This window comes from Onychostoma macrolepis, chromosome 11 (assembly GCF_012432095.1).
Source record: "Onychostoma macrolepis isolate SWU-2019 chromosome 11, ASM1243209v1, whole genome shotgun sequence".
Classification (NCBI taxonomy): domain Eukaryota; kingdom Metazoa; phylum Chordata; class Actinopteri; order Cypriniformes; family Cyprinidae; genus Onychostoma; species Onychostoma macrolepis.
The window spans coordinates 17,214,608-17,242,047 of record NC_081165.1 but is presented as its reverse complement, the minus strand read 5'-3'; the positions used below and the strand labels follow the sequence as shown (position 1 = coordinate 17,242,047).

General features: G+C 38.0%; 1 protein-coding gene across 1 annotated transcript; it reads right to left on the bottom strand.

Annotated features, from left to right (window-relative positions):
• Positions 1-1,192: 1,192 nt before the first annotated feature.
• prdm2b (PR domain containing 2, with ZNF domain b) lies at positions 1,193-24,532 on the bottom strand. Its single transcript, XM_058791560.1, has 9 exons — positions 24,364-24,532; positions 14,896-14,961; positions 14,648-14,768; positions 13,992-14,095; positions 13,396-13,548; positions 11,033-11,159; positions 8,791-8,904; positions 3,145-7,739; positions 1,193-3,042 (listed from the first exon to the last, which is right to left on the bottom strand). The coding sequence occupies exons 3-9, from the start codon at positions 14,760-14,762 to the stop codon at positions 3,016-3,018; spliced, it is 5,235 nt and encodes a 1,744-aa protein (XP_058647543.1). The 5' UTR covers positions 14,763-14,768; positions 14,896-14,961; positions 24,364-24,532; the 3' UTR covers positions 1,193-3,015.
• Between the last annotated feature and the right edge of the window lie 2,908 nt (positions 24,533-27,440).

Here is a 27,440-nt window from a genome sequence, read left to right as displayed (position 1 = left end):
CTATGCACTCCCCTGCCAGAAGAGATCTCTCTCTCTCTCTCTCAGCCGTGGAGTGATTGTGCTCTCTCCTTCTCACTGTTCTTCTGCTCCCTTCAGAGAAGCAGAAAGGTATTTGATAACGCACATCGACACAAACATCCTCAGCCTACCTAGTTACGTAAGCTAACAATATTTAATGGTCTCTGAACATAGAGATGAAGTAACATTTTGCAGCAATACAGAAAGCAATAAAACCAGTAGGAGGTCTGAGGTTAAAACTGAACAAAAAAAAAAAAATCAAGACCACTTATATAATTAACACAAGTTCCTGGTCTTGATGCAGACAATTTATTGGTGCATAAGATGCCAAAAAAAGAGTTTAAATAAATAAAAAAATCTTGCTTTTTCTTTTGCAAACAAATGCCAAAATGTAGACATAGACGTTTTTGGTTTTTTTAGCAAACTTGCAATGCTGTTTTCATAATCTACTCAATTCCTAATTTTTTAAAATAATGACCAAAGGATTGCAAATGACAAACCTTGTGAGATATTTTATACCTGATGTGAAAATAAATGTTAATAAAAGATGGTTCTAGTAAAACATTTCTTGTGAGCAACATCCATATGCATATCTTAGCTTCACTTCCTAATCTTAATGCACTGCATCGACCAACTCGGAAGCTGTATGGGGCTGCATTTTTATGACTAGGGCTATGCCACCTTGCACAGCAATCAGGATTAAGTGTGACTATATTTCATCCTGTCAAGCGGAGCACAGCATCATCCACCTCTTCTCTCCCATGCACCGCATGGAGGAACCATAAACCACAGCACTGGCCTATAGAGTAACCATAAAATACAGTACCAAGGCTTGGGGGAAACATAAACAAGATGTGCTTTCCCTGCTACATAAAGATCTATCCGGTATAACAGAACAAACTTGCACTCAATATTCAATTCTTCATTTGAAAATTGGCAAGCTAGACAGTTGGAAGTGTACTTACAGCTATACGAGTATTCAGTCAGGGTTAGCTAGCCTAGAGAAGAACTCTATTTCACTCTAATGGCTTTTTTGATGGTCAAATACAAGATTCTGACAGCCACAATAAAACCAAATCCTTCTAGAGAGATCAAGCTCTTAATAGAACGGGTTCAATTTTACAAGCCAGAAAGAAAAAAACAAAAACAAAAAAAACATAACTATAATGGACATGGACAAAAAAAAAACTTAAACGCACTATTAGAAATAGGTACGCAAAAACCTGGATTAGTCATGAAGCAATACAGACAATGAATAGTGATGCAAGCCTGACTACACTATGACAAATTAAACCGACTTGTACTGTATTTCTTTCTACTGTCAAACTAAAAGCTCAAATCAAATATACACTGGAAAAAAAAAAAATTTTAATATGTCAATTAGAACAATGCATTTTACATTTGTGAAGGTTATTATTCATAATCACAAAACACGGTCAACATTTCATTCCCAAAAATATATCAATGCAGGACAGCAAAGACATACTGCAAGATGAACATTCTGTAAAGAAAAAGAAATATCGTTTCAGGTTCCTTGCTTAAAAAACATTTCAAGCATTCAGATCTTGTTCAGATCCATCCTCATTGTCCAGGTTGTAAAGTGGAAATGACACGGCAAAGACAGGCTTAGGAGTGAGAGGGCTTACGCTGTCCAAAGGCAGAAAACGCATCAGTTCAAAGCTTGCCAGGAGGTAGACCACTAAAGATTTGAAGTCCTGTTGATGTTCTGTTAAAGCAGAGGCCTTATCCATTTTATAAAAATGAGAAACGATTAAAACAAAACATTTGTGTAATGCTTGGTGACCAAAGAAACTGAGTGCTTGCGGTGGCATCACAGCAATAACGGCTAATTGTACTAATAATGCAACAATATTAACTAAGTCTTAATAAACTGGAAGCAAATTTCTGAGGTTGCTTCAGGCTATGACACACATGCTTATAATATACCAGTGAAAATTAATGCTGTTTTTATGCAGTTTTCAAGCAGGTGTCATCACATATTGTAAAATCACCTCAAACTTTGAGATAACCACAAAAGGCAAATTAGCCTAAATAAAGTGCTTTTCTTCAGAAACAAGTAACCTGATTGACCAGATCACTAATTACATAATTTGGGTTGTAATAATGGCACTTACAACTATTAATTCATTTTCATGCAAGTGCAGAAGAAAGTTTGTCATTCCCAGTTGTAGTTTTAGTGTAATTTTAATGGCCAGCAGCCCTGCTGTAGATTCTGTAGATTACAAAAGGTTCACAGGAAAAAAAAAGAAAAAGAGAAAAAATGGCTTACGGTTTTGGCTGGTTTAGGTGAAGGTCAAATACCTTTTACAAACAGCAAACTATTTTCTCCTGCTCGCTCTGACTGTATCAAACAGCTCAATCCATTTACTATGTCAAAATAAACAAAAACATCAACAATAAAGTAAAAAGAAAAAAAGCCTCTCAGATGAGAGCTTCAGTATGATAAACATTCCCTGTGAAGGATTACATTTACTTAAATATACATATATATATACTCTTCAAATAATTTTTCTCAGTAAAAGAGGAGCAGGTCAAAATGGAGTACAGTCGTGAAGCAAGTATCGGTCCAATCATACTGTATACAGAAGTACATGCATTAGGAGACCACTGGATCTGAAAACCTCACAGATTAAACGGGGTGAATTAGTCTCAGAAAGAGAAACTGTTGAATGATTGCCTCTTGCAAAACCTAAACAAACCCAGAAGGTCAACATTTATAAATCAAGTAATATGATGCTTAATAGAGATTTATTTATTTATCATATTCATCAGTCCATTTTGGGGGAAGGAGCTTAAAGGCTTATTTATAAAAGTGCACTGAGAAGATACTTCCAATGAGAAAACGCAAAACATGAGCAGGGAGATAACTCCTGGTCCCCCTGAACATTCAGGCTGTGATCAGGTTAATCCAATTTAGTTGAAAGAAGTTCCCCTTCCAGTCACTGACTAAAGCAATCCTTTGGAGACTGTGGTGTTCTACCTGGCTAGCTTCAATAGAGACTCCTGAAATAAATACATAGAGAGAAAAAAAAAAAAATCAAACACTCACAAACTCTAACAAATATACAATATTATGTTAATGCTAACAGTGAAACTCTAAATTACCTCAGACTGTCCTGGTTCACGGTTTGAGAGGTCTTCAGACTTCACTTCCAAAGGAGCTGAAGCACTAGTCATCTGTACACTGCGTGTCACTGGACCACCTTTTCTCTCCCGTGTCCTTGTCGAAAAACGTTCCTCCTTCTTAGACGGTGTCATTTTCACAACAGACTCCTTTTTAACAACCTCCTTTTTGACAACAACCTCCTTAGATCGTTGCATTTTAGACGGCGGTAGTGTCAAAGAGTCATCAGTAAGTGCAGGAGTTACGGAAGTCAGTGGCTCGTGGCTCTTTTTGCCTTTCTTAGTTTGTGGGGCCATGTTGTCTGCATTTGAGGCTAGCCTCTTTGTACGTACCTGAGGTGCTTTACCTTTACTTGCTGGTGGAGCTTCACTCTCAACTGGCTCAGAGCTCCGGGCTCTGGTTTTCCCCAAGGGCTTTGCAGTTGGTCCAGAACCTGGTTCTTGTTTGACTTCAGAGTCAGTGGCTCGACTTCGGAGACTCCTGTTTTTGTCTTGAGGCATCAGTGCTCCTTTTTTCAACTTCTTGGCAACAGGTCTTTGTGGACAGCTGCAAGCAATGTGCTTATTGAGGCTGGCTGGGTATGTGAACTCTCGACTACAGTATGGGCATGCATGGACCTTATGAGTCTCCTCTTCCTTTACCCGGGTTGTCGGTTTCTTTATAGAGGCAACCGACTTGTTCTTCTGAGATATGGCTTTCTGGACAAGCTGGTTTTTCTTCTTATTTAGGGCTGACAACTTTGCTTTGGATGTTATATCTTGGTTAAAATTGAGCCTTTTCGGTTGACCCATTCGGCGGAAAGCATTCTGCCCAGCAGCAACTCCAGTGGTGGTAAGAAGGCCATTCGGAGACTGTTTCACAACCTGTTTAAGAGGAATGGGATTCTTCTTAGGGGTGTAGCGTCTCTTATCGCTAGCATTAGCACAAACTAATATGTGCTTATGTAGCTCAGGCATGTTGTCAAAGCTGTTTCCACATTTGGTACACCGGATCGCAGTGCTAAATGTTTGGGGGATGTTGTGTGTGGTGAAATTAGTGGCGGAGGCAACCGAGCCATCAGGTGTTCGGTTGTGGTAAGGGAAAGGTGGAGGCTTATAGCTGGGGTAGTGTTGATTAATGCCAAGCCGTACATCTGGACCTTTCGGTTTACCAGCTTCAGATGCCATAATCTTTATTGTAGTGTATAGTTCTTCTGTAGGGTCCTCGTGGCCATTTTCCTCTTCTTCCACCTTCTTAGTGTCATTGTTGTGCTCCTTGGAAGAATCTTCAGAGGTAGCTCCAGCAACTGAGTCAAGAACAGCATCTTTCTCCACATTTGCGTAAGCAGGATCCGTGTAATTCTGAGGTCTGAGCTTCCCGTTTTCAACGGCAGTGTGAGTGCAACTCTGACTTGGATGTAGGTCACTTTGATGTTGCTGGAGATTGCAGAGGAAGGCAAACTCCTTTGAGCAAATAGAGCAAATATAAATTCTTCCCACCCCATGGAGAGAGGAGCGGTGCTCGAGGAGCGCAGTCGCGTTACCAAATAACTGCACGCAAAACTCACACTTAAAAGGCCACTCTGATGCATGCTCTATTATATGGCCACTGAGGTCCTTGATGGACCGAAATGGCTCTTTGCAGACGTTACACACAAAACTTTTGACAAATGTCTCCCGTTCTGGTGTCTCAACCTCATCAGAACTTTTTGGTGGAGTTCCAGGTGAAGTGTTGCCCCCATTTGTGTTTATATCAACCGGCCCCTCGTTTTTCCCTGTATCCTCTACAACAGAGTTATCAACCGCTGAACTCTTCTGGGAAGAATCCAATTCGCTGAGGAAGGTTGGTGAGGAGGGTTCCTTTTTAGGAGTTGATTGTACTGCAGAAAGAGAAAACTTTGATTTGTGTCGGTCTTCTGTTTTAATATTGAGGTCTTGAGGGAGAGTTCCTTCACAGGAATGGCTTTGGCTGGTTTTAGAAGCAGCATCCCACTCTAGGTGAGAAGAACCTGCTTGATCTGCATTTTTTAAAAACTGAGGCTTAGAATCAAGAGTTGAGCCCTCAAGTAGTGTTTCCGACTTTGAAGATGAATCTGCTGTACAATGACTTTTTGCATCCTGAGGCAGTGGAGAAATCGCAGGGCCTAACTGCTCAGCAGTTTGGTCTGATTCATTAACAATGGAATTTAATGCATCATAGCATGATTCTGTTAAAGCAGATGAATCCGACACTTCCTCTAAACTATCACCTGCCTTGGGGGACATTTTAGGGGACAACACAGGAAAAGGGCCAGGTGATGAGGCATCTGACACATGAAAATGTGGCGATGATAAAGGTGGAGGTGATGGGATAGTGGGTAAAACTGGAGGAGGGGGTGTAGATGATGCTATACTAGATGAAGACGGAGAGGACGGATTAATGGTCATAGGGGTCAGAGAGGGAGGAGAGGTTGATTCACAAGGAAGGCGCTCTGATCCTGATCCGGGACTAGAAGGGCCAACACATGTGGCACTCTCAGAAGACGAAAGAACGTCAGGGCTTCCGAGAGCACTGGATCCTTCGTCTCCAGGTGAGTTTAGGCCAGCATACTCGTTCATTAAGACTTTCTCTAAAATGCTGGTGTTGGGTTTCTTTCTTTTCACATGTGGTGTTTGTGTGGCTGAGCTTGTCTTTACTTCATGGTCAACAGGACTTTTACGGTTCACACTTAAGTCAAGCACAGCCTCTCCAGAGCATTTGCTTACACTATTGTCTTTTTTACTGAAGGAATTCGAAAGGTCAAGTGGCTGCTGATTGCAAGAATTCCCCCCGCTTCTTGAAGGAGACCAGTCTTTTCCTGTCAGGCTTACAGCGTCCCCATGATCTTTGCTGGACAAACTCCAAGAATGCGTCATGCAATGGCTTTCAATCTTTGGCACCTTCAGAGAACATGAAACTCCAGTTGCAGAGCTTATGCTGTCATTTCTTTGTGCCTGGCTACTCTGTGAAGTTGTGGGAGGGGAGGCAGTTCTTCTTTTAAACTTTCCTTGGACAGCAGGCAGTGAAGTTACTGAAAGTGGAGTGGTTAATCTATGGCTATCTGTGATTAAACCTATGGCTGGTTTCTGACCATCTGGGGCCTGTAGTAGTTGTTTGAGTTTCGGAGAGAGGTAAACGGATTTCTCCTTCTGAAAAGCTAAAGTTTCAGTTGACTGGGAGAAAATGTTTCCTACCAACAAAGAGGACTGTGAGGAAGGGGAGGACAAGGAGGAAGAGGAGGACACCGTTTCTGTTTCCATTTTCACAGCAGGCAGCAGTGGTGGTGTAGCAGTTCGCCTTTTAGAGGCTGTCTGAGCTACGCATGAAACTTCTTTTGCTGGACAAGTCCTTGTCTCTATTTTAAAAGCATGACCAATTTGTTTGGGACTTAGAATGAGAGCATCAAGGCCAAACAAAGCTGCGGTGCTAGAATCAACCTCGATGACCTCACAGTTGCTCACTGTGCTTGTAGATGGGATCTTTCCATCAATGTAATGGCTGAGATTTTCAGAAATGTTGTTAGAGATATCAACCATGCACTCCTCTCTCTCTCCCTCATCCTCGGTCTCCACACTGGGCACATAAATTGGTGGTGGACTGGCACTTGGTGACTCTTCCTGGAGCGAAACAGACTGCCCTTGTTCATGCTGCTGTTGAGAGGAGCCATCCTGCAGGAGCATACCTTTCCGACGAACACCTTTCGGCATTAGATGCCGTTCGTGGATTCTGCGCTGGTGCCTGCGCATGTTGGTGTGTGTGCCGAAAGCCTTGTTACAGTACTTGCAAGGATGAAGCTCTTTTGACTCCCCATTCTCATCCAATATAAAAGGTCGGTCAGATTCAGCACCAGGCTCTGTTTTCAAACTGTCAGAGGTTTGCTGAAGTGGACCATTCTGTGCGTTCATAACGACTGGGTGGCTTGGAGAGGATGCACTGCCAGAGGTAGCAGAATCGTTGGGTGCTGTGGGACTGTGGAGGAATGCTGTTCCGCTAAGTGATCCGGGCCGGTTTAAAGTTTTACTCCCGTTCTCGTGTCTACGTTCATGTCTGCGCCTGCCTACCTGAGAGCCAAAGGGCTTGGCACAGTACCGGCACTTAAACGTATGAGTCTGATGGTTTGAAGTAGTGTGAATGTGAGTGTGGCGCTCTAGGCCCTGTTTAGTGGAGAAATGACGTTCACAATGCTGACAGGGGTATGTTCCTCCTTGGGGGTCATCTTCGAAATCCCCCTCTGCCTCCAACTCAGGATTTGCTAAAGAAGATATACACTCTGTATCACACAGCGGACTCTCAGTGCTTTCATCTGCAGGGCAGCCTGAACGTAAATGCAGGAGAGACTTTTCATTCCCATCAACTGATTCTGCCTCAGAGGGGTGCTGTGGGCTCTGATTTAACTGTGGCTGCTGCAGCTGTCCATCAACCTCTGCATTTTCCTCATCAAGTCCTTCTCTCTGGTTTATCTCTGTTGTATGAGACTGGACAGGGTTTTCATTTTCCATAGAAGAAGACTGGGACGACTGGGATGCATTCTCCTGCTGCAACTCGGAGGGTGAAGAGGGTCTTTCCTCACCATTAAGCCCTGAATTACAAGAAAAACAATAAAAAAATAAAAATCACTGAATGAAGTTGAAAATCATTCATCTAAAGACATAATTCTGCTACAATAACACTGCAACTAGGACTGGAACTAATACATTCGATTGTAGTGAAATAATTCAAAACTAATTTCATTATTGTCTAGTCAGGTTTGTATGCTGTGCATAAAAGCCTCCACTAATGATGTCTCTTTACAGAAGTAAAGAAGAAAAATCCATTTGAACAGACAGAACAGAACACATCTACAAAAATAATGGAAATCACGGTGCAGGAAGAGTGCCAGACCTAAGCGGTTTCAAACATGAGAACACTTTATATTAAGTGTTTCAAACAAATCCGTAAGCACATAGGTTAACGCGGCATTCCATTTCTGGTGCCTGGACAGATGTGTGCGCTATTTAATGCGCTTAAGACATGTTTTATTCAGCACATAACTTACATTTTATGGTTATATCCTTATCTATAATTTTTTCTAAATTTAGAAATTCAAATCAAACAAGTCTCTTGTTAAAAGCACATCAACACCTTAACAGAGCACAACAGCAAAATAAAGCATAATTCAGACTAAAAGAACTGTTGGACGTTAACTTAAGGTTTAAAATTATATATATATATATATATATATATATATATAAAATCATATTTTGGTATTGCTATTTTAATGAGCAGCAAGTTTACCATTTTTATTGATAATTGTATTGTAATTATGTCTTATTTACATTTTAAACCTCTGCAAATTACACATATCATAGCCTTCACACTGTTCTCATAACCTTCAATTTGCACACTGTTTAAATTTGGGGCAGGATGTAGAATAACATGTTTTTCATTCATACACAGAATAAGAAGTGAAATTTGGCTCTCTTTAATCTAATTAAAACAGAAATAAATGACACATTAAATGATTATCAAAATAATGGATGGCTGCAGCCCTACTGTTATAGCCCTACTGCAACAAAAAAATTATGACTGAGCTAAACATACTTGTGAACGACACAAATCCCTGCCAGAGGCCGGCGAAGAGCATAACATACCTTCCTCTGAGTCCCGCATCTCTGTGATCGAGGGTTCAACAGCACTCGATTTATTTGGTTCACAGAATCCACTCAAATCAGCCTGTCTGGCTTTTTCCGACAGCTTCCTCCTTGCTTTAGGGAGGAAAAAAAAAAAATCTATTTTTAGTTTAAAAAAAATTAAATAATTTTCAAGACTCACTAAAGGCAGCAAAAAGCAATTAGGTTTAGGTTTCCTATCACAGCCATCAAAACCTACAATTATTGAATCCAATGATATTTCATTGAAGTAGGAATAAATGAATATAAAATGAAAACTGTACAACACATAAGGAAGAACATCTGTTACATTAGATAGAATAAAGAGCTCCACCTGCAAGACCCAAAACAAAACAAGTATGCCACAGCCTTCTTTTCTAAACGAGCAGCTCACCACAAAACCAGACTGACTACTACTCAGTAACTACAGCACTGTGCATGACACAGGCAAAGAAATGCTTGTTTTTCACATATTTAAAATCTACATCACAATTATTGCATGATAATTGTAGAGAGAATTAATTGTTACTGAACAGCAGTTGACTACAGTAGATTTACGTAAAGGGATAATTTACTCAAAAAAGAAAATTCTGTCATCATCTACAAATATGTACTCACTCACGTCATTCCAAACCTGTATGACTTACTTTCTCCTGTGGAAAACTAAAGATGATATTCAGAAGAACACTGAATTTCATTAAAATATCTCCTTTTGTGCTCCACAGAAGATAGAAAGTCATACAGGTTGTGACTTGAGGGTGAGAAAACAACAACAGAATTAACTTTCCCTTTAATGTTGTATAAATGTTGGCAAAATACATGTATACACTTTTACACACAAAGTTTCAAAAACATCGTCTCAGCCAAGAACAGAAACCAGCTATCAGCTGCTGTCCTTGTGACAAGGTCATCTGGGAGCATCTTATACAAAACCCAATTCATAAAACAGACACATGCGACTAACTTGGTCATCTGACCATACTTGTCAAATAGTCCTTCCCACATATCCATTTTCACAAGATAAAGGATTTGTGTGCATATATAGTTAGACTGTTTTAACATGTTAATGACATTTAAAAGTTTGCTGTCAAACTGTCTAAAATTATTTTTATTTGATTTTGTAACCAAAATGTAAAATATTTTAGCTTTATATAATAATATTTATAATCTCTCGATCCCTCGTGATTTTAGACAGTGTGACAGAAAACATTACAATGTCATTAACGTCACATATTTCAAGGACTACTTTTACCAATATATTTTTAAAAGAAAAATTGGACATGAGCTAACTTGAAACTTCATGCATTTAGCTGCACTGTCATTGAACAGGTTAAAGTCAAATGTCCATTTACTCCATGAAAGGAAAGGACCAGCAAAAGCTCTTCTCAACAGCAAGTTTAGGTCAGCCTTTTCAGTCATTATTACATCAGTCTATAAAAACCATCCAGACCAGACACACTCACTTAAAAGTCAAATATATATTTGTGTAACATTTTAGAGCAAATTTATTTCCCTAAAACTTTTACTGAATTACGTACAAGCTCACAAGTATCATTCAAATAAACTTAAAACAGTGTTGTGCGACAAATCAATAACACATATGCAATGGACAAGCAAACAAATTAGACTCTCACGCGTAGAGCTTTTAGAAGATAAACTCTGTGTTTATTTTATGGCTCATTAAGGTCTCATTCAAAATGCTTTGCGAGGAGGGTTTGGAAGGTCATCTCTGTCAGACATAGGTTGAGTCTCTAAACCTAGGGAGCTGCCTATCTAGAGGGCATGCTTGGGCATCACAAACGCGTTCAAACTTTTTAAATCGAACACTCGGACGTCTCCGTGATGCTCAAAATGCTCTCTAGGCGAGAAGTTCACTAGATTTTGAGACACTGAGATAAGGTCTGAGTCTGCAAGGCGGCTAACCGACCCGTTCATCAACATGAGGAAGAGTAACGTTACGTTACATTTCACCGCACCCTGACTCTGTTCTGGGCTGTTTTTCTTTTTAACAAAGTTGAATAGAACAGAACACAATCCACAATTCCTGTTTCTAAATGATCTTCGTATGAAACGGGCGAATAGCCAGATGGCTAACATGCTAGTTCCAGCTAGCGACTGCGAACGCTCTCCAAATATAACAAACATATGTTTTCGGACACCAATTAGATATTTCTATATAAAAAAACGCCAGTTTGAGCAATAACAGGCGGTGTTTTCATTTTACCTCGCTTTGCTCTAGGTGAACTCTTCTTGTTCAGGTTGCTAGTCCTTTCTTCCTCTAATGCAGCAGCTATCTCAGGATTGTCTTCCCCATTGTACCACACGAGAAGTTCTTCGTCCGGTCCGATTGGCTGACGGGGAGTATAAGGACCAATCAGAGTCGAGCTTTTTGGCATGCCATAGGATGAACTATTATTTAGGCCTTGACGCTCTGTCAGGCATTTAGGAACAGACCCCCATAACAAACTAAGGTGCAGTATCAGCTCATTGAAGGGAATTAATATTTTATAACATTTTGTGTGACGTTGAAGACGGTTTGTTCGTCTGTTAACTACCGCAAGTGTAGAAAATGATGGGTATAAAAAATAAAGAATTTTTATTTGTACTGGTAAATTCAGAAAACATAAAAGTTTACTGGGCATAAATTTAAGCAGAAGCACAGCGATAATAATACTCATTATATATTAGTTCCAGACATATTGCTACTTTTCAAAGCTTGATCAAATGACAATCGTTGTATTTAGTCCATTATCTTTGAGGGCATTTATATACTAGTTCAGGGGTTTTCAAACTGGGACCCTGAGGAGGCTGCAAAGGGGTGCTGTGGAATTTCAGTGAAAAGTAATTATAAAAAAAACAAAAAAACATCCAATCATGACATTTATTCTATCAAGATCCCCTTTTTAACAGCAAGAAATATAAAATTAGCTTATATAAATTTATAATTTATATAAATTTATATTAGCATACAGTGCATAAGATTATAGGCTAAATGTACATTTTCCATCCTTGCAATGTACATGCTTTCACGAACAGGTTGTACTTGTTGCCTTCTTGCTTGCTCAATGGAAGTTCTATAGCAACATTCTCATTCATATTTAATTAGTGTGAAAAGCACAAATGTGACCCTGGACCACAAAACCAGTCATAAGTGTCAATTTTTTCGAAATTGAGATTTCTACATCAATATTATATATTAAACTACAACTATTTGAATATCTGGAATCTGAGGGTGCAAAAAAAAAAAAATCAAAATATTGAGAAAATCGCCTTTAAAGTTGTCTAAATCAAGTTCTTAGCAATGCATATTACTGATCAAAAAATAAGTTGTTTTGATACATTTACAGTAGAAAATTCACTAAATATCTTCATGGAACATGATCTTTACTTAATATCCTAATGATTTTTGGCATAAAAGAAAAATGCGTAATTTTGACCCATACAATGTATTTTTGGCTATTGCTACAAATATACCCCAGCGACTTAAGACTGGTTTTGTGGTCCAGGGTCACAAATAACAAGGAAATGCAACTAAATTAATAGTGGTAGAAAAAAAACTATGGCATTAAGTTGATACTTAAAAAAAAAAAAAACGCCTTTGCTTTAGTACACTTGATAATATAAAAGCTAATCATTTAATCTTTTTTTTTTTTTTTTTTTTTTTTAATTGTTTTAGAAAGTAGTATCTTATGCTCAGCAAGGCTGCAGTTATTTGAGCTGAAAAACAGTAAAATAGTAATATTGTGAAACAATTACAATTTAAGATAACTTTTCTATTTGAATATATTTTAAAATGTAATTTATTCCTGTGATGCAAAGCTACATTTTCATCAGCCATTACTCCAGTCTTCATTGTCACATGATCCTTTAGAAATTATTCTAATATACTGATTTTCAGTGCTCAAGAACTGAATTATTATTATCAATAAGGATTTTTGGTAACACTTTACAATAAGGTGTCATTTATTAACATTATTTAATGTATTAACTAACATGAACAAACAATGAACAATGCATTTATTACAATATTTATTCATCTTTGTTAATGTTAGTTAATGAAAATACAGTTGTTCATTGTTTATTCGTGTTAGTTCACAGTGCATTAATGTTAACAAACACAACTTGTGATTTTAATAATGCATTAGTAAATGCTGAAATTAATGTTAACTAATATTAATAAATGCTGTAGAAGTATTGTTCATTCTTAGTTCATGTTTACTAATGTTGTTAACTAATGAACCTTATTGTAAAGTGTTACCGGATTTTTTGATGAATCGAAAGTCCAAAGGGTCACAGAAATCTTCCATAATAACATAAAAGCTGTTACCCTCACTTTTTTACTGTTAATTTAATGGATCTATGCTGAATAAAGGTATTAATTTATTTTTTATTTATTTTTTTAAGTCTGACACACCCCAACTTTTGAAGAGTAGTACTTTTAGGAAAAGTGTCCCCTGCAAGGAAACCTATTATTTCGGGGGTCCTCCGCATTTAAATGTTTGAAAACCCCTTTACTAGTGTATTGTTTCCCTGCAAGTATCTCCTCCAGGCTCATGTTGAAAATCAAACCAGGAATTTTTAACTTACCCTTAACACTTTGTAGTAAATAGCTCGGTTGATCTCCAGTGGAAAGAGGTTTTGCTCTTGAGAAGAGCGCGCCCAGTTCACATACCGCAACCAGTTTCCTTTCATTGGATCTGTGGCATCAATGCACATCCACCCCCAGGCTGGAAAATATACCTAATGATAGTGGAACAATAAGCATTTAATAAAGGACCACTGCTAAAACCATTCAAAAGTTTTGCATCAGGCAGTTATCTATTCATCACTGCTTCTCCACAAATATTAAGCAGCGCACCTGTTTTTCACACTATTAATAATAAGAAATGTTTCTTGAGCAACAAATTAGCATATTAGAATGATTTCTGAAAGATCATGTGACTTTGAAGACTGGAGTAATGGCTGTTGAAAATTCAGCTTTGTTGTTTTTACTATATTTTTGATCAAATAAAAGCAGTCTTGGTGCACGCAAGAAAATCCTTTTAAAAGCAATACAAATTTTACAGACCCCAAACTTTTGAATGGTAATGTGTATTGCTCCAAATAAGCTTTGTGTTCATCAGTGTATTTCTGACTTCTAGTCAGGCAGAACTAGTTTCCTCTATGTGTTATCGAATACATGCCTCCCACATGTAAACATTGCTCGTCACTTGAGATCTCTTCTTTCGTTCTCCTACAAATGGTCCAAACCGTTTGCCTTTCGGTATTAATCTAGATGCCCAGACACCTGTAGAGAGACAAGGACAGAATGTCATGTGAAATCCTATGCCAGCAAACATTGGGAAAAGCATCTTTATTGTCTTCTCCATTCATCATATTTTTAAAACTTTTTTTTAGTTGACAGGTTTTTGAGCATGAATCCTCAATCAGAATGAGGCACTGTAAGATCTCCAGAGACGCTCTCACAGAGCCATTTTTTGAAGCATTCGATATTAATCATTTATCAGTAGATTTCTAGGGCACCACCACAGCGTACTGCGCATTCTCTGTTTCAAACATCAAACAAAACAAGACTGCAGTTATGTTGTTTGCAACTGTTTAACATTATCAGCCACTATGGTTCACAATGCTGACCAGCTAAACCATGAGTCCTATCAAAAGTGATTGTTGTAGAGCAAAACAGGCTAACTTTGTAAATATTTGAGCATTAAATGTGTTTCAAAGTCAAAGGTTTGGAAAATTTCATAGACTTTTATCAAGCAGAAAATACTGCAATAATGAACACATGATTTCTCGTTAACAGAATTGTTTACAAATACTCAACCATGCTGTTGCTCACCAATGCGACTGGGGTTGACAGCTGATGGTCCCAGCTTCATGCTGTTTGGCAGCCCCTTCCACACATGGGCTGGGATGTCATCCAAGGTTTCATATGTTCCTTGAGGCAAAGCCATTACAGCCTTAAAAAAAGAAAAGGGTGGGCTTTACAGTTCACAATGTGTTTCTTAACTGTATGTGTAACCAGTGCTCATGGTTTGAACTTTTCAGTTTTTAAGTGACATTAGAAAATAAATTGTTTCACCATACCTGCACCAAGGATTTAACACTCGATTGAACTTTGAGACTCCTAAGACCTTTTTAATTTCATGGATTCTGTAAAACAGAAAATAGGAGCAATTATTTTTACCATGTAGAACAAAATAATCTTCTGTTTTTGATGCAGGATGGGACTTGCTTTCAAGCAATCCCAAAGGCTGGAAGACCTTTTAAAGGTGTGCTTAAAACTGCAAATACTCCTTCAGTAAACTCAAAGTCTCTGATATTTGCTTTTCTTTTATTTGCTCTACAGTTGAAAGCAAGTAAGAAAAGGGGTCGCTACGTTTTATTTTGTTGTTTGTTTCAAATTCAGCAAGGATGCATTACCTTGATCAAAACAGAGTAAAAACGTTTAAATTGTTACAAAAGATTTATATTTAAAATAAATAATGTTCTTTAGAAACTTTCGAGAATACTAAAAATATGAATCACAGTTTCCATGAAAATATTAAGCAGCACAACTGTTTTCAGCATTGACAATAAGAAATGTTTCTTGAGCAGTAAATCTGCATATTAGAATGATTTCTGAGAGATCATGTGACACTGAAGACTGGAGTAATGATGCTAATGAAAATTCAGCTTTGCCATCACAAGAATAAATTGCATTTTAAAACATAATACAATTAAAAACAGTTGTTTTAAAATGTAATATTACTGGTTTTGCAGTATTTTTGAGCCTTAGTGAGCATGAGAGACTTTTTTTTTTTTTTTAAAACAAAAACAATCTTACCACAAACTAGTGTGTAGTATTTATTATTAATATGTTCAACATAATTCATACAGTAATGCAACAAATGATCAAGTGGCTTTTCTAGCAACGAAGGGTCATATAATACGATTTCACCTTTTTAACTTCTGTTAGTGTGTAATGTAGCTGTGTGAGCATAAACAACATCTGCAAAGTTACGAAGCTCAAAGTTCAATGCAAAGGGAGAAATTGTCTTTTACAGAATTAGCATAGCATCGCCTACAGCGAACGGCTGGTAAGAGACTACAAAAAAAATAATTCCGGGTTAGTGACATCATAAACCCAGATAAACCCCACCCCCGGGAACATGCAACGAAGGGGGCGAGGCCATGCTGCGCTGCTTTAGAGAAGAGGAAGAAAAGGGCTGGGCGATATACATAGACATAATATACGTAGACGCCTCATAGACTGACGCTGCCTATTGGAGCTGACGTATCAGCGCGGCCGCCATCTCCAATCTCCGTCTCCAATGCACCCCGCATTTATTTCTACTGAGGAAGTTGTATCCCCAACTACAATAATCATAACTCCCCGAATTTTTACCGGATTTTCACACGGTTTGGTTTGTTACAAACGGCAGAGATTTAGTTATGATACAGGATGCTGTCACACATTGAAAAATACGTGCTTTTATGCTAAAAGACTTTGTATTATGCTCTTTAACAAAGACATATGGTAGGCATATTGATAAATGTATAAATGAATGAATTTTAATAAAGAAACAAGTTTGATTGTTCTATCTCTCTCTCACTCACACACTCAAACACACACACACACTCATACACACACACACGTGAAAAGAACTTAAAATAATAGTGGAAACAACTTAAAATACGCCATAATGTTTGCTCATAAAGGTAAGAGTAATACATCATTCGGAACTGTAAAGGGTCTACTTTTATTTGTGTGCATTCACAATATTAAAAACACTTTGTGCTTTTATAAAATAAATAGGAAAACAGAGGAGAGGCTTGCCGTCTCGTCTTGAATAGGACCGCTTTACAATGATGAACCGAAACTCAACGAATTGAGTCACAAATATGGTAAATATATCTATAGAAAGCTTTAAATTACTACTTTAAAACAAAATAATTCAAATCGAAAACAAAAACTCTTTTATTATGTAATCTGTAAAGATGAATTTCTCTCTAAAGGCACCTCCAATGAGGAGATGGCGAGTCATTTTTCATCACCGTCTAAAATATAAAAATAAGGAAAAGCCTAAAATGATTATATTTTTTCTGATTTTTACGTTGCTCTGCTCTTAATTCCTTAACATTTAAAGGATTTCTGCAACACAATTTTGTCTGCATGATATGTGAATTATTTATTAACCTATTTTTTAATCCATGCAGCAAAATGCTTTAAAAACAGCTTTAAAACCTACTTTATGGCATTCCAGATGATTTTAAAGAACTTTTCACTATAAATTTTACGGGTAGCTTGAATGTAAAACATTGTCATGAATTCGTTGTATTCCCATTTGTAAAATAGGCTACAAATTAATTGTTGTAGTCTAACCCGATCTCATGAAAGTGCGTATAGCACGATTTTCTCTTTCTAGTTGACGTAATGTTTATAAGCAGAAATGGACTTTGGCTTGCAAAAGACTGATACGTTCATTATTAATGGTATGGCTCAGTACCGTTTCTAGGCATAGGCGAGCTAGGCGGTCGCCTACGGCGCCACCAGCTGAAGGAGCGCCAATGAGCGCACGTACTGGTACTATATTTTAGCAGGGTTGTGATAAAGAGTGCTGCCTGATCGTTGCATGCTTGCATTTGGAGTGCTCATCAACGCCATTAGATCAATGGGCTCTGTCAGTGCTTTGGCAAGGTAACGTTTTTTTTTTTTTTTTGCCATGCAATAAAGCTAAGTTCAAAGGCCAATTTAAAATATTGGTACAGTAAATAAAGTGCACAAAATCAGTATTTTGTTTAGGCAGTATTTGTGGCAGTTGATAAATTGTGTTGTGAGATTTGTCCAAAAGGTGTGCGTTTTTGCACCAATAGGGATTTCGCCTAGGGCGTCAAATTGGCTAGAATCAGCCCTGGCTGGTTCAGTTGACAAAAATACGGCTATAATTTACTGCTGAAATGTTTGCGGGGCAAACATAGACTGTATAAAAACATGGACATAGTGTCCGTGACGTCACCCGTAGGTTTCTGAAGAGCATTTTTGAAGCCTAAAGTGGGCGGAGCCGACCACCGCCATCTTGGCAAGCACGTCACCACGCGTCACTCCCGGATAATCGAAAATGGGCAAAAAGGCAGTACATGGGTGGAGCTGGTTGCTGAAACCACGCCCACCTAGCTCGCCAGTGGTGACAGCAGCGGCAATCCGCCTGTCACTCAACTGGCCACGCTCTAATTATGCAGAACTTTAAGGGTCAATATAATTTAAACAGATGAGTTCTAAAAAAAATTTACCCCCCTCAGAGTTGTCATGAAGGGCAAAATTTGCTATATAGACCAAAATCATTTTTTGCACCAGGCTGTAAACATGTTTTTTTCTGCTGTAAAGTTGGGCATTTTAACATGGGGAGTCTCCAGCCATGGCTTCCCAGCCTCCAGCGGCCAGTCGATGAATTGCAGTTTTAGTCACTTCCGTGTTGGCTTCACGAGAGAGAGCGGGAGGTTGCCACTTGGGGGCAAATCACAGGTCAGTCTGAGTGCTCATGGTATGCACAGTGCGTACAGCTGTACACCTGCAGGCGCCACTGACCACAAATGACACAAGCATGAAATGATGGTTCTCAATTCCGAATTGGGTTTCTGCAATGTGGTCCCCGAGTAAGAACACATCCTCTGAAAGTTGAAGAACAGAAAAAAAACAGCAAGAGACAATGAGAGAGAGTACCAGTTCCTGCTGTAATAACGTTACACGCAAGTACCGTTAGTTACGATGACATAATATTATAAATGGTAAAATAACCAAAATTATTGTTCAATCTTACTTATGAAAGGTAATCCCACGCAATCTGCTATCAACTGCGTGGGTTATTGCAACCGTAAACTGCACAAAATACGGGCATAGTTGCTCGCTCTCCATTGACTCCGATTGACTCTGGTGCTAGCGTACTAATTAAATTTTTCTTTATTTTTATGTAATACAAAATATTTTCGGCAGTGATAAAAATGTGATTTAAGACTGTACTGTTAGCAAATTTAAGCAAGTTTAGTTTGAAAAAGTTTAATAAATAAGACACAGTTAGACAATATTTGAATAAAATAACAATAAGAAGAAATATTTATTTGCAACAATTGTTGGAGCGCTGAATGCTGCAGCGTTGTCAAGGTAACATTTTGTCCGTCATTCCCTTTACTAAGAGAGTTCCAAACGCTTATACGAGACAGTAATGCCCTACACCCTTTAAAGAACACACTTCAAGGGCTCTTCCCTTCGAAGGGAGTAGGGCATAGGTATGCTCACTTCTGTTTGGAATTCGCCCATTATGTCAGTAGCGCATCTCGTCAGTAGCCCCTCACTGCAGAACAAAAGATCCAGGGGGCGGGGTTGGATCCACATCCAGGGGGTGGAGATTGGTAGGTTTAGGGGTGGGGATGGGTGGGTTTAGGGATCAGGGGGCGGAGACGGGTAGGTTTAGGTAAATGTAAGGTGGGAGGAGTTGGATCTAGATCCAACCACACCCCCTGGATCTTGTGTTCTGCAGTGAGGACCATCTCCATCTCGTCAGTAAAGCCGGTTCCGTAATTAGCGGTAAATCTCCATCACCTGTTTTCAAATAGAGCGCCATTTAATACACAGAGCCGTAGTTCACTGACAAGCCATGCAATATCACGTTCATTATTGAAGGCAATTCATCTGCCACAATGAACGTGATACTGCATGGCTTGTCAGTGAACTACGGCTCTGTGTATCAAATGGTGCTCTATTTGAAAACAGGTGATGGAGATTTACCGCTAATCACAGAACCGGCTTTACTGACGAGATGCACATGAATATGGTGTTCGATATATCGCCCAGCCCTACTAGGGGTGCATGTAAAAATCTATTCATATACTGTATAAATCGCGATTCTGTCTTCTAACGATCGTAATGGATTCACAAGTTTCAAAATCAATGTTCTAAATCCGGTTCCTCCAGTCGCCCTGCTCTGCATCTCTCTCTCATTCAGATCATCAGCTCGTCTGCTCCAATAAACACTTCCAATTATACACTTTGTGTATAAACAGACAGATATTACTCGCATAGCTATGAGAAGCGTTATACATGGATGCGCGTGCGGTTGCTGTGCTGTATTACAGCTTTAATCAGGATAAAACCGTATATTAAAAGCTAACATAAGCAGTAGCATAATAACAACAAACAAAAAACATAGGCCTAACATTAAAAGCCGTGCTTGCACAGGTTCTGCACGATCCTCTTCACTAATATCTTCTGCGTCTCAATCGGCCTCAAATTGATAAGCAATATAGACAACACCATTGTTTATAATACAACCGGAGCACATGCCGCTGAGCTGAGGGGCGGGACATTTAGACGTGCGCTACAGGCGGTTCAGCCAATCACAGCACACTGGGCCAGCTAACCAATCAGAGCCCATCGTGTATTTCTGAGGGAGGGTCTTCATAAATTGCAGGAAATTATCAGTGCATTTATCAGAGAAGGGACATAGCGGTGTGAAATAAAGGTACATTATGTGAAAAATAATGCGTTTTTTAACAAACGAAGCATTAACATGTTAGATTGCACCCCATAAACACAATCAAGCCTAGAAAAAAAAAAAGTCAACCACCCCTTTAACATCTGAGATGTTTAGTGAAGAGGAGTCACCTTCACCAAAATGGTGATCTAACAGGTGTGGTTAGACTATAAACAGTATCTATTACTGAAATTACACATGTAATTAACTCAAGCTCACCTACAATTCAACCAACCACCTGAGAAATAGCCCTCCAAAAACATATTACTTAGTCAGGCATACAGGTGCAAATCCTACAGTTTTAGACAAATGATGATCCATTTTGTTGTGGGTCTGCTGAGAATTCTTCTCATAGCATAAGAATAGAGCAATAACCAAAGCTGACAGGATGGTAAGTAGAACATTGTCATCAGGTTTGGATGACAGCTACAGAGAATAAGGGGAAATTGAGAAAACAGCATGACACACAAGGGGCCTCTCTGATGTGACACTGTTACATAAGCGTGGAGGTCGGAGACAGATTCTCGGTTTCCGCTGCCTTTGACTTTCACATGGGTGGGAGCATGCAAACCCAACACAACAGAAAGTGTGTTAAAATATGCTTCTGGAATCAAATTAAAACATCAAATTCTTAAAACACCAAATTTTTTCAGAATGGATGCTTGCAGAAATAATTCATGTCATCATTGCACTCAAATCTCAGTAGTGAATAAAAAGAGATGTGATTTCTAATTTGCAGAAGCCTATGTGTAGTCACACAGCCACTAAAAGATTCTTTCTCTCAGTCAGTAATAGTCTTTGTGCTCAAGTGTAGGGCAGTCATTAAGGATTCATTCTTTTATCTTGTCAGTAAAAAATTATTAGTCTGCAGCAGTGACCTGCTCTGAAGTCATAGTCTCATAAATGTGGAATAACTTTATAATGAAAACCCTAAACTACCAACTTTATATACCTTTTGGCATGAGTATTTTTATTCCCCAATTTAACCCCTATAAGTAATTTTATTCTAACAACAAGATGGCTTTTTTGTCCCTGGATTTCCTAATCCAGTTGTCAAATAAACCTGCCACTGTATATTACAAATTTTGTTGGCACCTTAAAGATTTGCTTTAGTTCCACTTTTGAATAAAAGTGCATCTGTTAAATGCATATATGTCAATGTAAATGTAACAGTGGGTTTAAACTCTGTACTGACACCTATTGGCCTGGACGCATGAGGTTTGTTTACTAACTGATGCCGTGCAAGCTGTTTGTTTTGTTCCTTTTCATCTAAGTTCATACACCCATAATAATGTTTTATTACACCTGTCTATATGAATTCAATCTCAATAATTTTCTACGTTGGTTATGCTTTCCAAAGCACTATATAAACGTTATATACATACACACATGGTCAGAATTGTTGGCACCCTTGGTAAATATGATCAAAGAAGGCTGTGAAAATAAATGTGCATTGTTAATCCTTTTGATCTTTTTTTTTAAATCACAAAAATCTATATTATTATGAAATAAATGTTTTTTTCTCAAATACATGTTGGACACAATTACTGGCACCCCTAGAAATTCATATGAGTACAATAAAATCTGACATATATTCCCATTCATATTCACAATTTTGAGCACACCAGCGTGATTATGAACATGAAATTATCCAGCCATGGCTTCCCGTGTCACAGAAATATAAATAGGAGGGAAAACAAAGGCCAAATTCCCTTAATCATCCATCACAATGAGAAAAACCAAAGAATATATTTCTGATGTGCAGCAAAAGATAATTGAGCTTCACAAATTAGTGAAGTGGCTCTATGGTGGAAATTCCCATTTCCACCATCAGGGCAATAATTAAGAATTTCCAATCAACAGAAAGTGTTATGAATCTGCCTGGAAGAGGACGTGTGTCTATATCGTCCTAATGCACGGTGAGAAGGAGAGTTTGATGGCCAAAGACTCTTCAAGGACCACAGCTGGAGAATTGCAGAAAATGGTTGAGTTTCGGCGTCAGTAGGTATCAAACAGCACCTACATCACATGTTGTTTGGAGGGCTTCAAGAAAAAAAAAAAAAAAAAATGCTTTCACCAAAAAACAAAATCCAGCATATTCAGTTATCAGACATGACTGGAACTTCAAAATGCGCTTTTTAGCAGCAAACACTCAAGATGGGTTTGGTGAACACAGGGATAAAAGTACCCCATGTGTACAATGAAATATACTGCTGTATTTTTGATGTTGTAGGCCTATATTTCTGCTGGAGGTCCTGGACATCTTGTTTAGACACATGGCATCATGGATTCTATCAAATACCAACAGATAAAAAAAATCAATAAGTGATTGACTCTGTTAGAAATCTTATAATGGGCCATGTTTGGATCTTCCAACTGTACAATAATCCAAACATAAACCTCAAAACCAACACAAAAATGGGTCACTGAGCACAAAAGCTTCTGCTGGCCATTCCAGTCCTCTGACCTGAACCCTATAGAAAATGAGTGGAAAACTGAAGAGAAGAAGCACCAACATGGAGCTGGGAATCTAAAGGGTCTGGAGTGATTCTGGATGAAGGAATGGTCTCTGATCTCTTGTCAGGTGTTCTCTAACCTCATCAGGCATTATAGGAGAAAACTCCTATACTATTTTGGCAAATGCAGGTTTCAAAAAGTATTGCATAAAAGGGTACCGTTAATTGTGTCCAATGTGTATTAGAGAAAAACATTTATTTCATAATGATATCCCCCATTCTCCAATGAAAGGTTAGATTTTTGTGATTTTTTTTAAATAATAGATCAAAAGGATTAACAATGCAGATTTATTTCCACAGCCTTCTTTGATCATATTTACCAAGGGTACTAACAATTCTGACCAGGTGTGTATGTTTAGTAAACCTATTAATGCTGTTATTTTTTTCATTATTTTTATGTAAACAAAAAATAAGATTAAAAGCAAAACAATTACACCAAAAATAATAAAAATTAAATAAAACAATAATAATAATAAAAAATTATAAAATGGTGAGATACCGTCATTATGGCTTAGAAATGTATTATTCTTAATATATTCCAACATGGCAGCGTCCATGAGGGTGCGAAAAAAACATACAACACTGATATGATTTCAGTCTTCATGTCACGTCAATGTTTATCATTTTAATATGCGTTTATTTCATTACAAGTACAACTTTTTTAATTAGGAAAAAAAAAATATTGCTGAGTGCACCTTTAAGTTCACCTCAGCATGATTTCATCTGTACACCCTCCACTATCCTACTGCGTTTATTTTAAACAGATTTTCTCTAAACTATATGTAAGAATACGAAAAGATTCTTTGCGAGGCAGGAGAATGAATCAAATCCAGAGATGAATGAGAAGTGTTTCATTGTGGTGTCATCTTTGTTAATAACAGACGGTGGCTGTGGGACAAAGAAAGAAGGCGTTTCAGCACCCACAGCCGAAGATGGTTGAACTAACAGCGAAAAAGTTTCCAAATTCTTAAAAGAAACACTAGCAAAAACGTACGATACGATATTCAGGGGTGGATTTTGATGCGCGCACACACACAATACTTCTATGCTCACTGCATTATTATAATAAACCTGAATAAAAATAAATCGCAAAACAAGTGCGGGTTGTATGCAAAACAGATGTAAAGTGCATCCTAGTGCTTAAAATATTGTCATGGAATCCAGATGGTGTTAAATCGTAAATTAAGCCAGTAGCTCGCGCAAAGACGCTCAGGTTGTATATCCCGACTTTCAGGCAAACAAACACACACCGCGCTTTAAACACACTTCAAATAGTCACATTTCGCTTGAGGAATCTTCTATGAGAGAAAAAGTTCTCCAAAATGTTGCACCAGAGCCCTCGAGTTGCTTTGTGGACTGGCAGGGCAAACAGATTTTATTGTTATCATCAATCCGAGCACTCAGAAGTGCACAAACCCGATGCAACTCACTCCGAGCAAGGTGTCCTCCTGCTTTCCAAGCCATTCAGTGCAGCGTTGCAAAGGCTCGATTGAAATAAAAATGTGAGCATGGTGTTCTTGAACACTTACCTGTTGTTTTTTTTTACCGGCACTGTGCAGTTTTTGGTCTACCTGCTTTCCAATGTGCTGAAAATGGCGGATGGAGACTACAGCTTATAGAGCTTCCCCAATGTAACTGGTCGGTCGGGTCGCAGATTTGGGAGAGGCACACGCGACCATCACGATGGGCCATTGGTGAAAGTAATGCTGGATGGCGAAACCTGGGCCATCGCAAATCAGCTCATTTAATAGCACATGCTATGCCAAAATGGTTTAACTCGTGTGTTCAGCTGCACACTTTGCATTGGGGAGACTGGGGTAAGTTGTCACTTTTTTCACCAGTGAATATTTCTCAGCTTGAGTTCATTTTTGTCAGTTTCTTTATAAAGTCATAGCTCAAGGGGGGAAAAAAAGAAATTAAAAAGCAATTGATCGTTTTCACATTTATTGCCTAGGGAAAGATACTCAGGTTACAATCTGACCCTTTTGTGACAACATGCTTCACTAGTTATGGTCATCAAATAATTAATAAATTGGCCCAGTTTATGAAAAATGTCATTTTTCTGAGAGCACAGTTGAAATCTGTCTTAATGTATGCGATTGTGTTCAATTTTTATTCAACAACTAGCAAAAATGGTATTTAATTTTTATTTTGGACTTCTATTTTAAAAAGAAAACACAAAGAAACTCAAATGTAGGATATTTGAAATAATTTAACGATTTAAGACTTTTGACTCAAAACCTTCCCCAAAATGAAATTATTTTTTATATATTTAACAATATATAGTCTTGTTGCAGGGACATTTCAACAAAAGACTATGAAAATGAACCTGGTATATGGCAGTTTTATGATCGGAGATGATCAGATCATAAAAATAATCCAGATTTATCACATGGTGTGTATTGACATTCAGAGACTATTGCTTTTTCATTCATCTTGTAGATCTGACCTGCCTTTTCCTGCATTTTAAAATAAGACAATATTCTACTTAGAAAGCAGAAAATCCACTGAACATCAGATTTCATCAATTCTCTCTGAACATATAATAATAACAATAAAAAGGTGTTATAAAATAATGCAACATGACAAGTAATGCCTAAATGGAAAATGCCATAAAACCAATGCCACGTAACATGATAAATAACTTATGAAGTTGGTAAATAACTAATCTAAAATGCATTACATTTAATTGTAACCTCTAAATACACAGTTTCCCTAATTGGATTTTTTTCCCCATCCCAAATAATTGGTCTAAACTCTAGGTTTATAGTAATTTCGGCCACTGGGGGGCACTGCGAATTAATGTCTTTAGATTAAGTTTGAGGCACTGGAATCTCTTTCTTATATTCAAATCTAACAATACATTTAACATGTATTGGGTCAGAGAGAGAATTTTATGTTTTTTTTTTTTTTTTTCAACGTGTATTAAATCACAACAAAGGAATTAAAATATTTTAGAATAATTAATAAATAAATAAGCATAGAGCTCTTTCTCCATTCTCAGAGAGAGCTGTCAACACATGTAAAAGCCCTTCTGTGTCTGGTCCACATGCTTAAACAGTCCATATCCCAAATAAATCCAGAACCAGCGTTTCCAATAAGTCTCATGTGTTATGATGTGGAGAGTGAGACATCTGTTTCTCAGAGTGATGCATGTTCCACATATGGATGCAGTTTCTCTGCTTGACCCAACAACCATCCATTGTGAACATCCTGCACAACATGTGCTAAACACACGTGTATAAACTAAACATGTTCTCAGAGACACTCACAGCTTCACCAGTAACAGTCTACGAGGTGTCTGCATTTATTTGCATACTTTGGAAATTTGTGATTTACTGATGTTTTTTTATTTTTATTTTTTAATTACTATACTGAAAGAGACACATAAACAGATTTATAAGTTACAAATGGTTTGTTCTGACACTACTGAAAGAACAGTTCACCCAAAAAATGAACATTTCTTAAAATGTTCTCACTCTCAGGTCATCCCAGATGTACATACATTTGCTTCTTCATTGGAACAGATTTGGAGAAATTTCGTATTACATCACCTGTTCACCAATGGAGCCTTTGCTGTGAATGGGTGCCATCAGAATAAAAATTTAAGCAGATGATAAAAACATCACAATAATCCATAAATAATCCACACAAAGTTAAACGATGGACTGGATGTGAAGTAAACAGCTGCATGTTTGTGATAAATTCCTCATTAATACAGTTTAAACCTTTGCTTCTGGCCAAAATATGAGTCCATAATCCATAACAATGCCCTCTCCAGCATATATATATATATATATATATATATATATATATATATATATAAACTCCATCCTCTCATACCAAAATCTACCATTTTATTTGTTTTTATTTATAAATGGTGCTTGACCTGTGCATGATTCTGTCCTTTTTCACTAGCTAAATTTTAGCTGAAAACAAAGGTTTGTAGTTCAAAACATACTAATGATGAATTTATAAAACAATTTCAGTTTAATTGATGGACTAGAGTCGTGTGGATTACTTGTGGATTATAGTAATGTTTTCATCAGTTGTTGGGACTCTCATTCTGACGGCACCCATTCACTGCAGAGGATCCGTTGGTGAGCAAGTGCTGTAATGCTAAATTTCTTCAAATCTGTTCTGATGAAGAAAGAAACTCATCTACATTTTGGATGGCCTGACGGTGAGTACATTTTCAGGAAATGTTCATTTTTGGGTGAACTGTTACTTTAAAGTGCTTAATTTTACCACTTTGCTCACAAGAAGGTATATGTTGCATCATCATGCTGTTGTTGAGGATGTAGATTATAATGCATTAATCCTACACCAGTACTCACCAGATTCATTTTTCTTGATCTGGCTCTGATCAGAAACATTAGAGAGAAGAATGCAGTGTCCAGAAGCAGACTTCAGCTAGCCCCTCCTGAAAAGCACAAGGACTCTAAACAATAGCAGTGTTGAGGCTGCACGCTGATCATATTAGAGCGCATGCAACGCAGAAAGTATGTGGCACCCTGGGCACCACTGGATTGCTAGGCTCTTCTAGATCATCCACAGGTTTCTCAGAATCACCTATTTCAGGAAAAAAATCTCAGAAGCAGGAGGA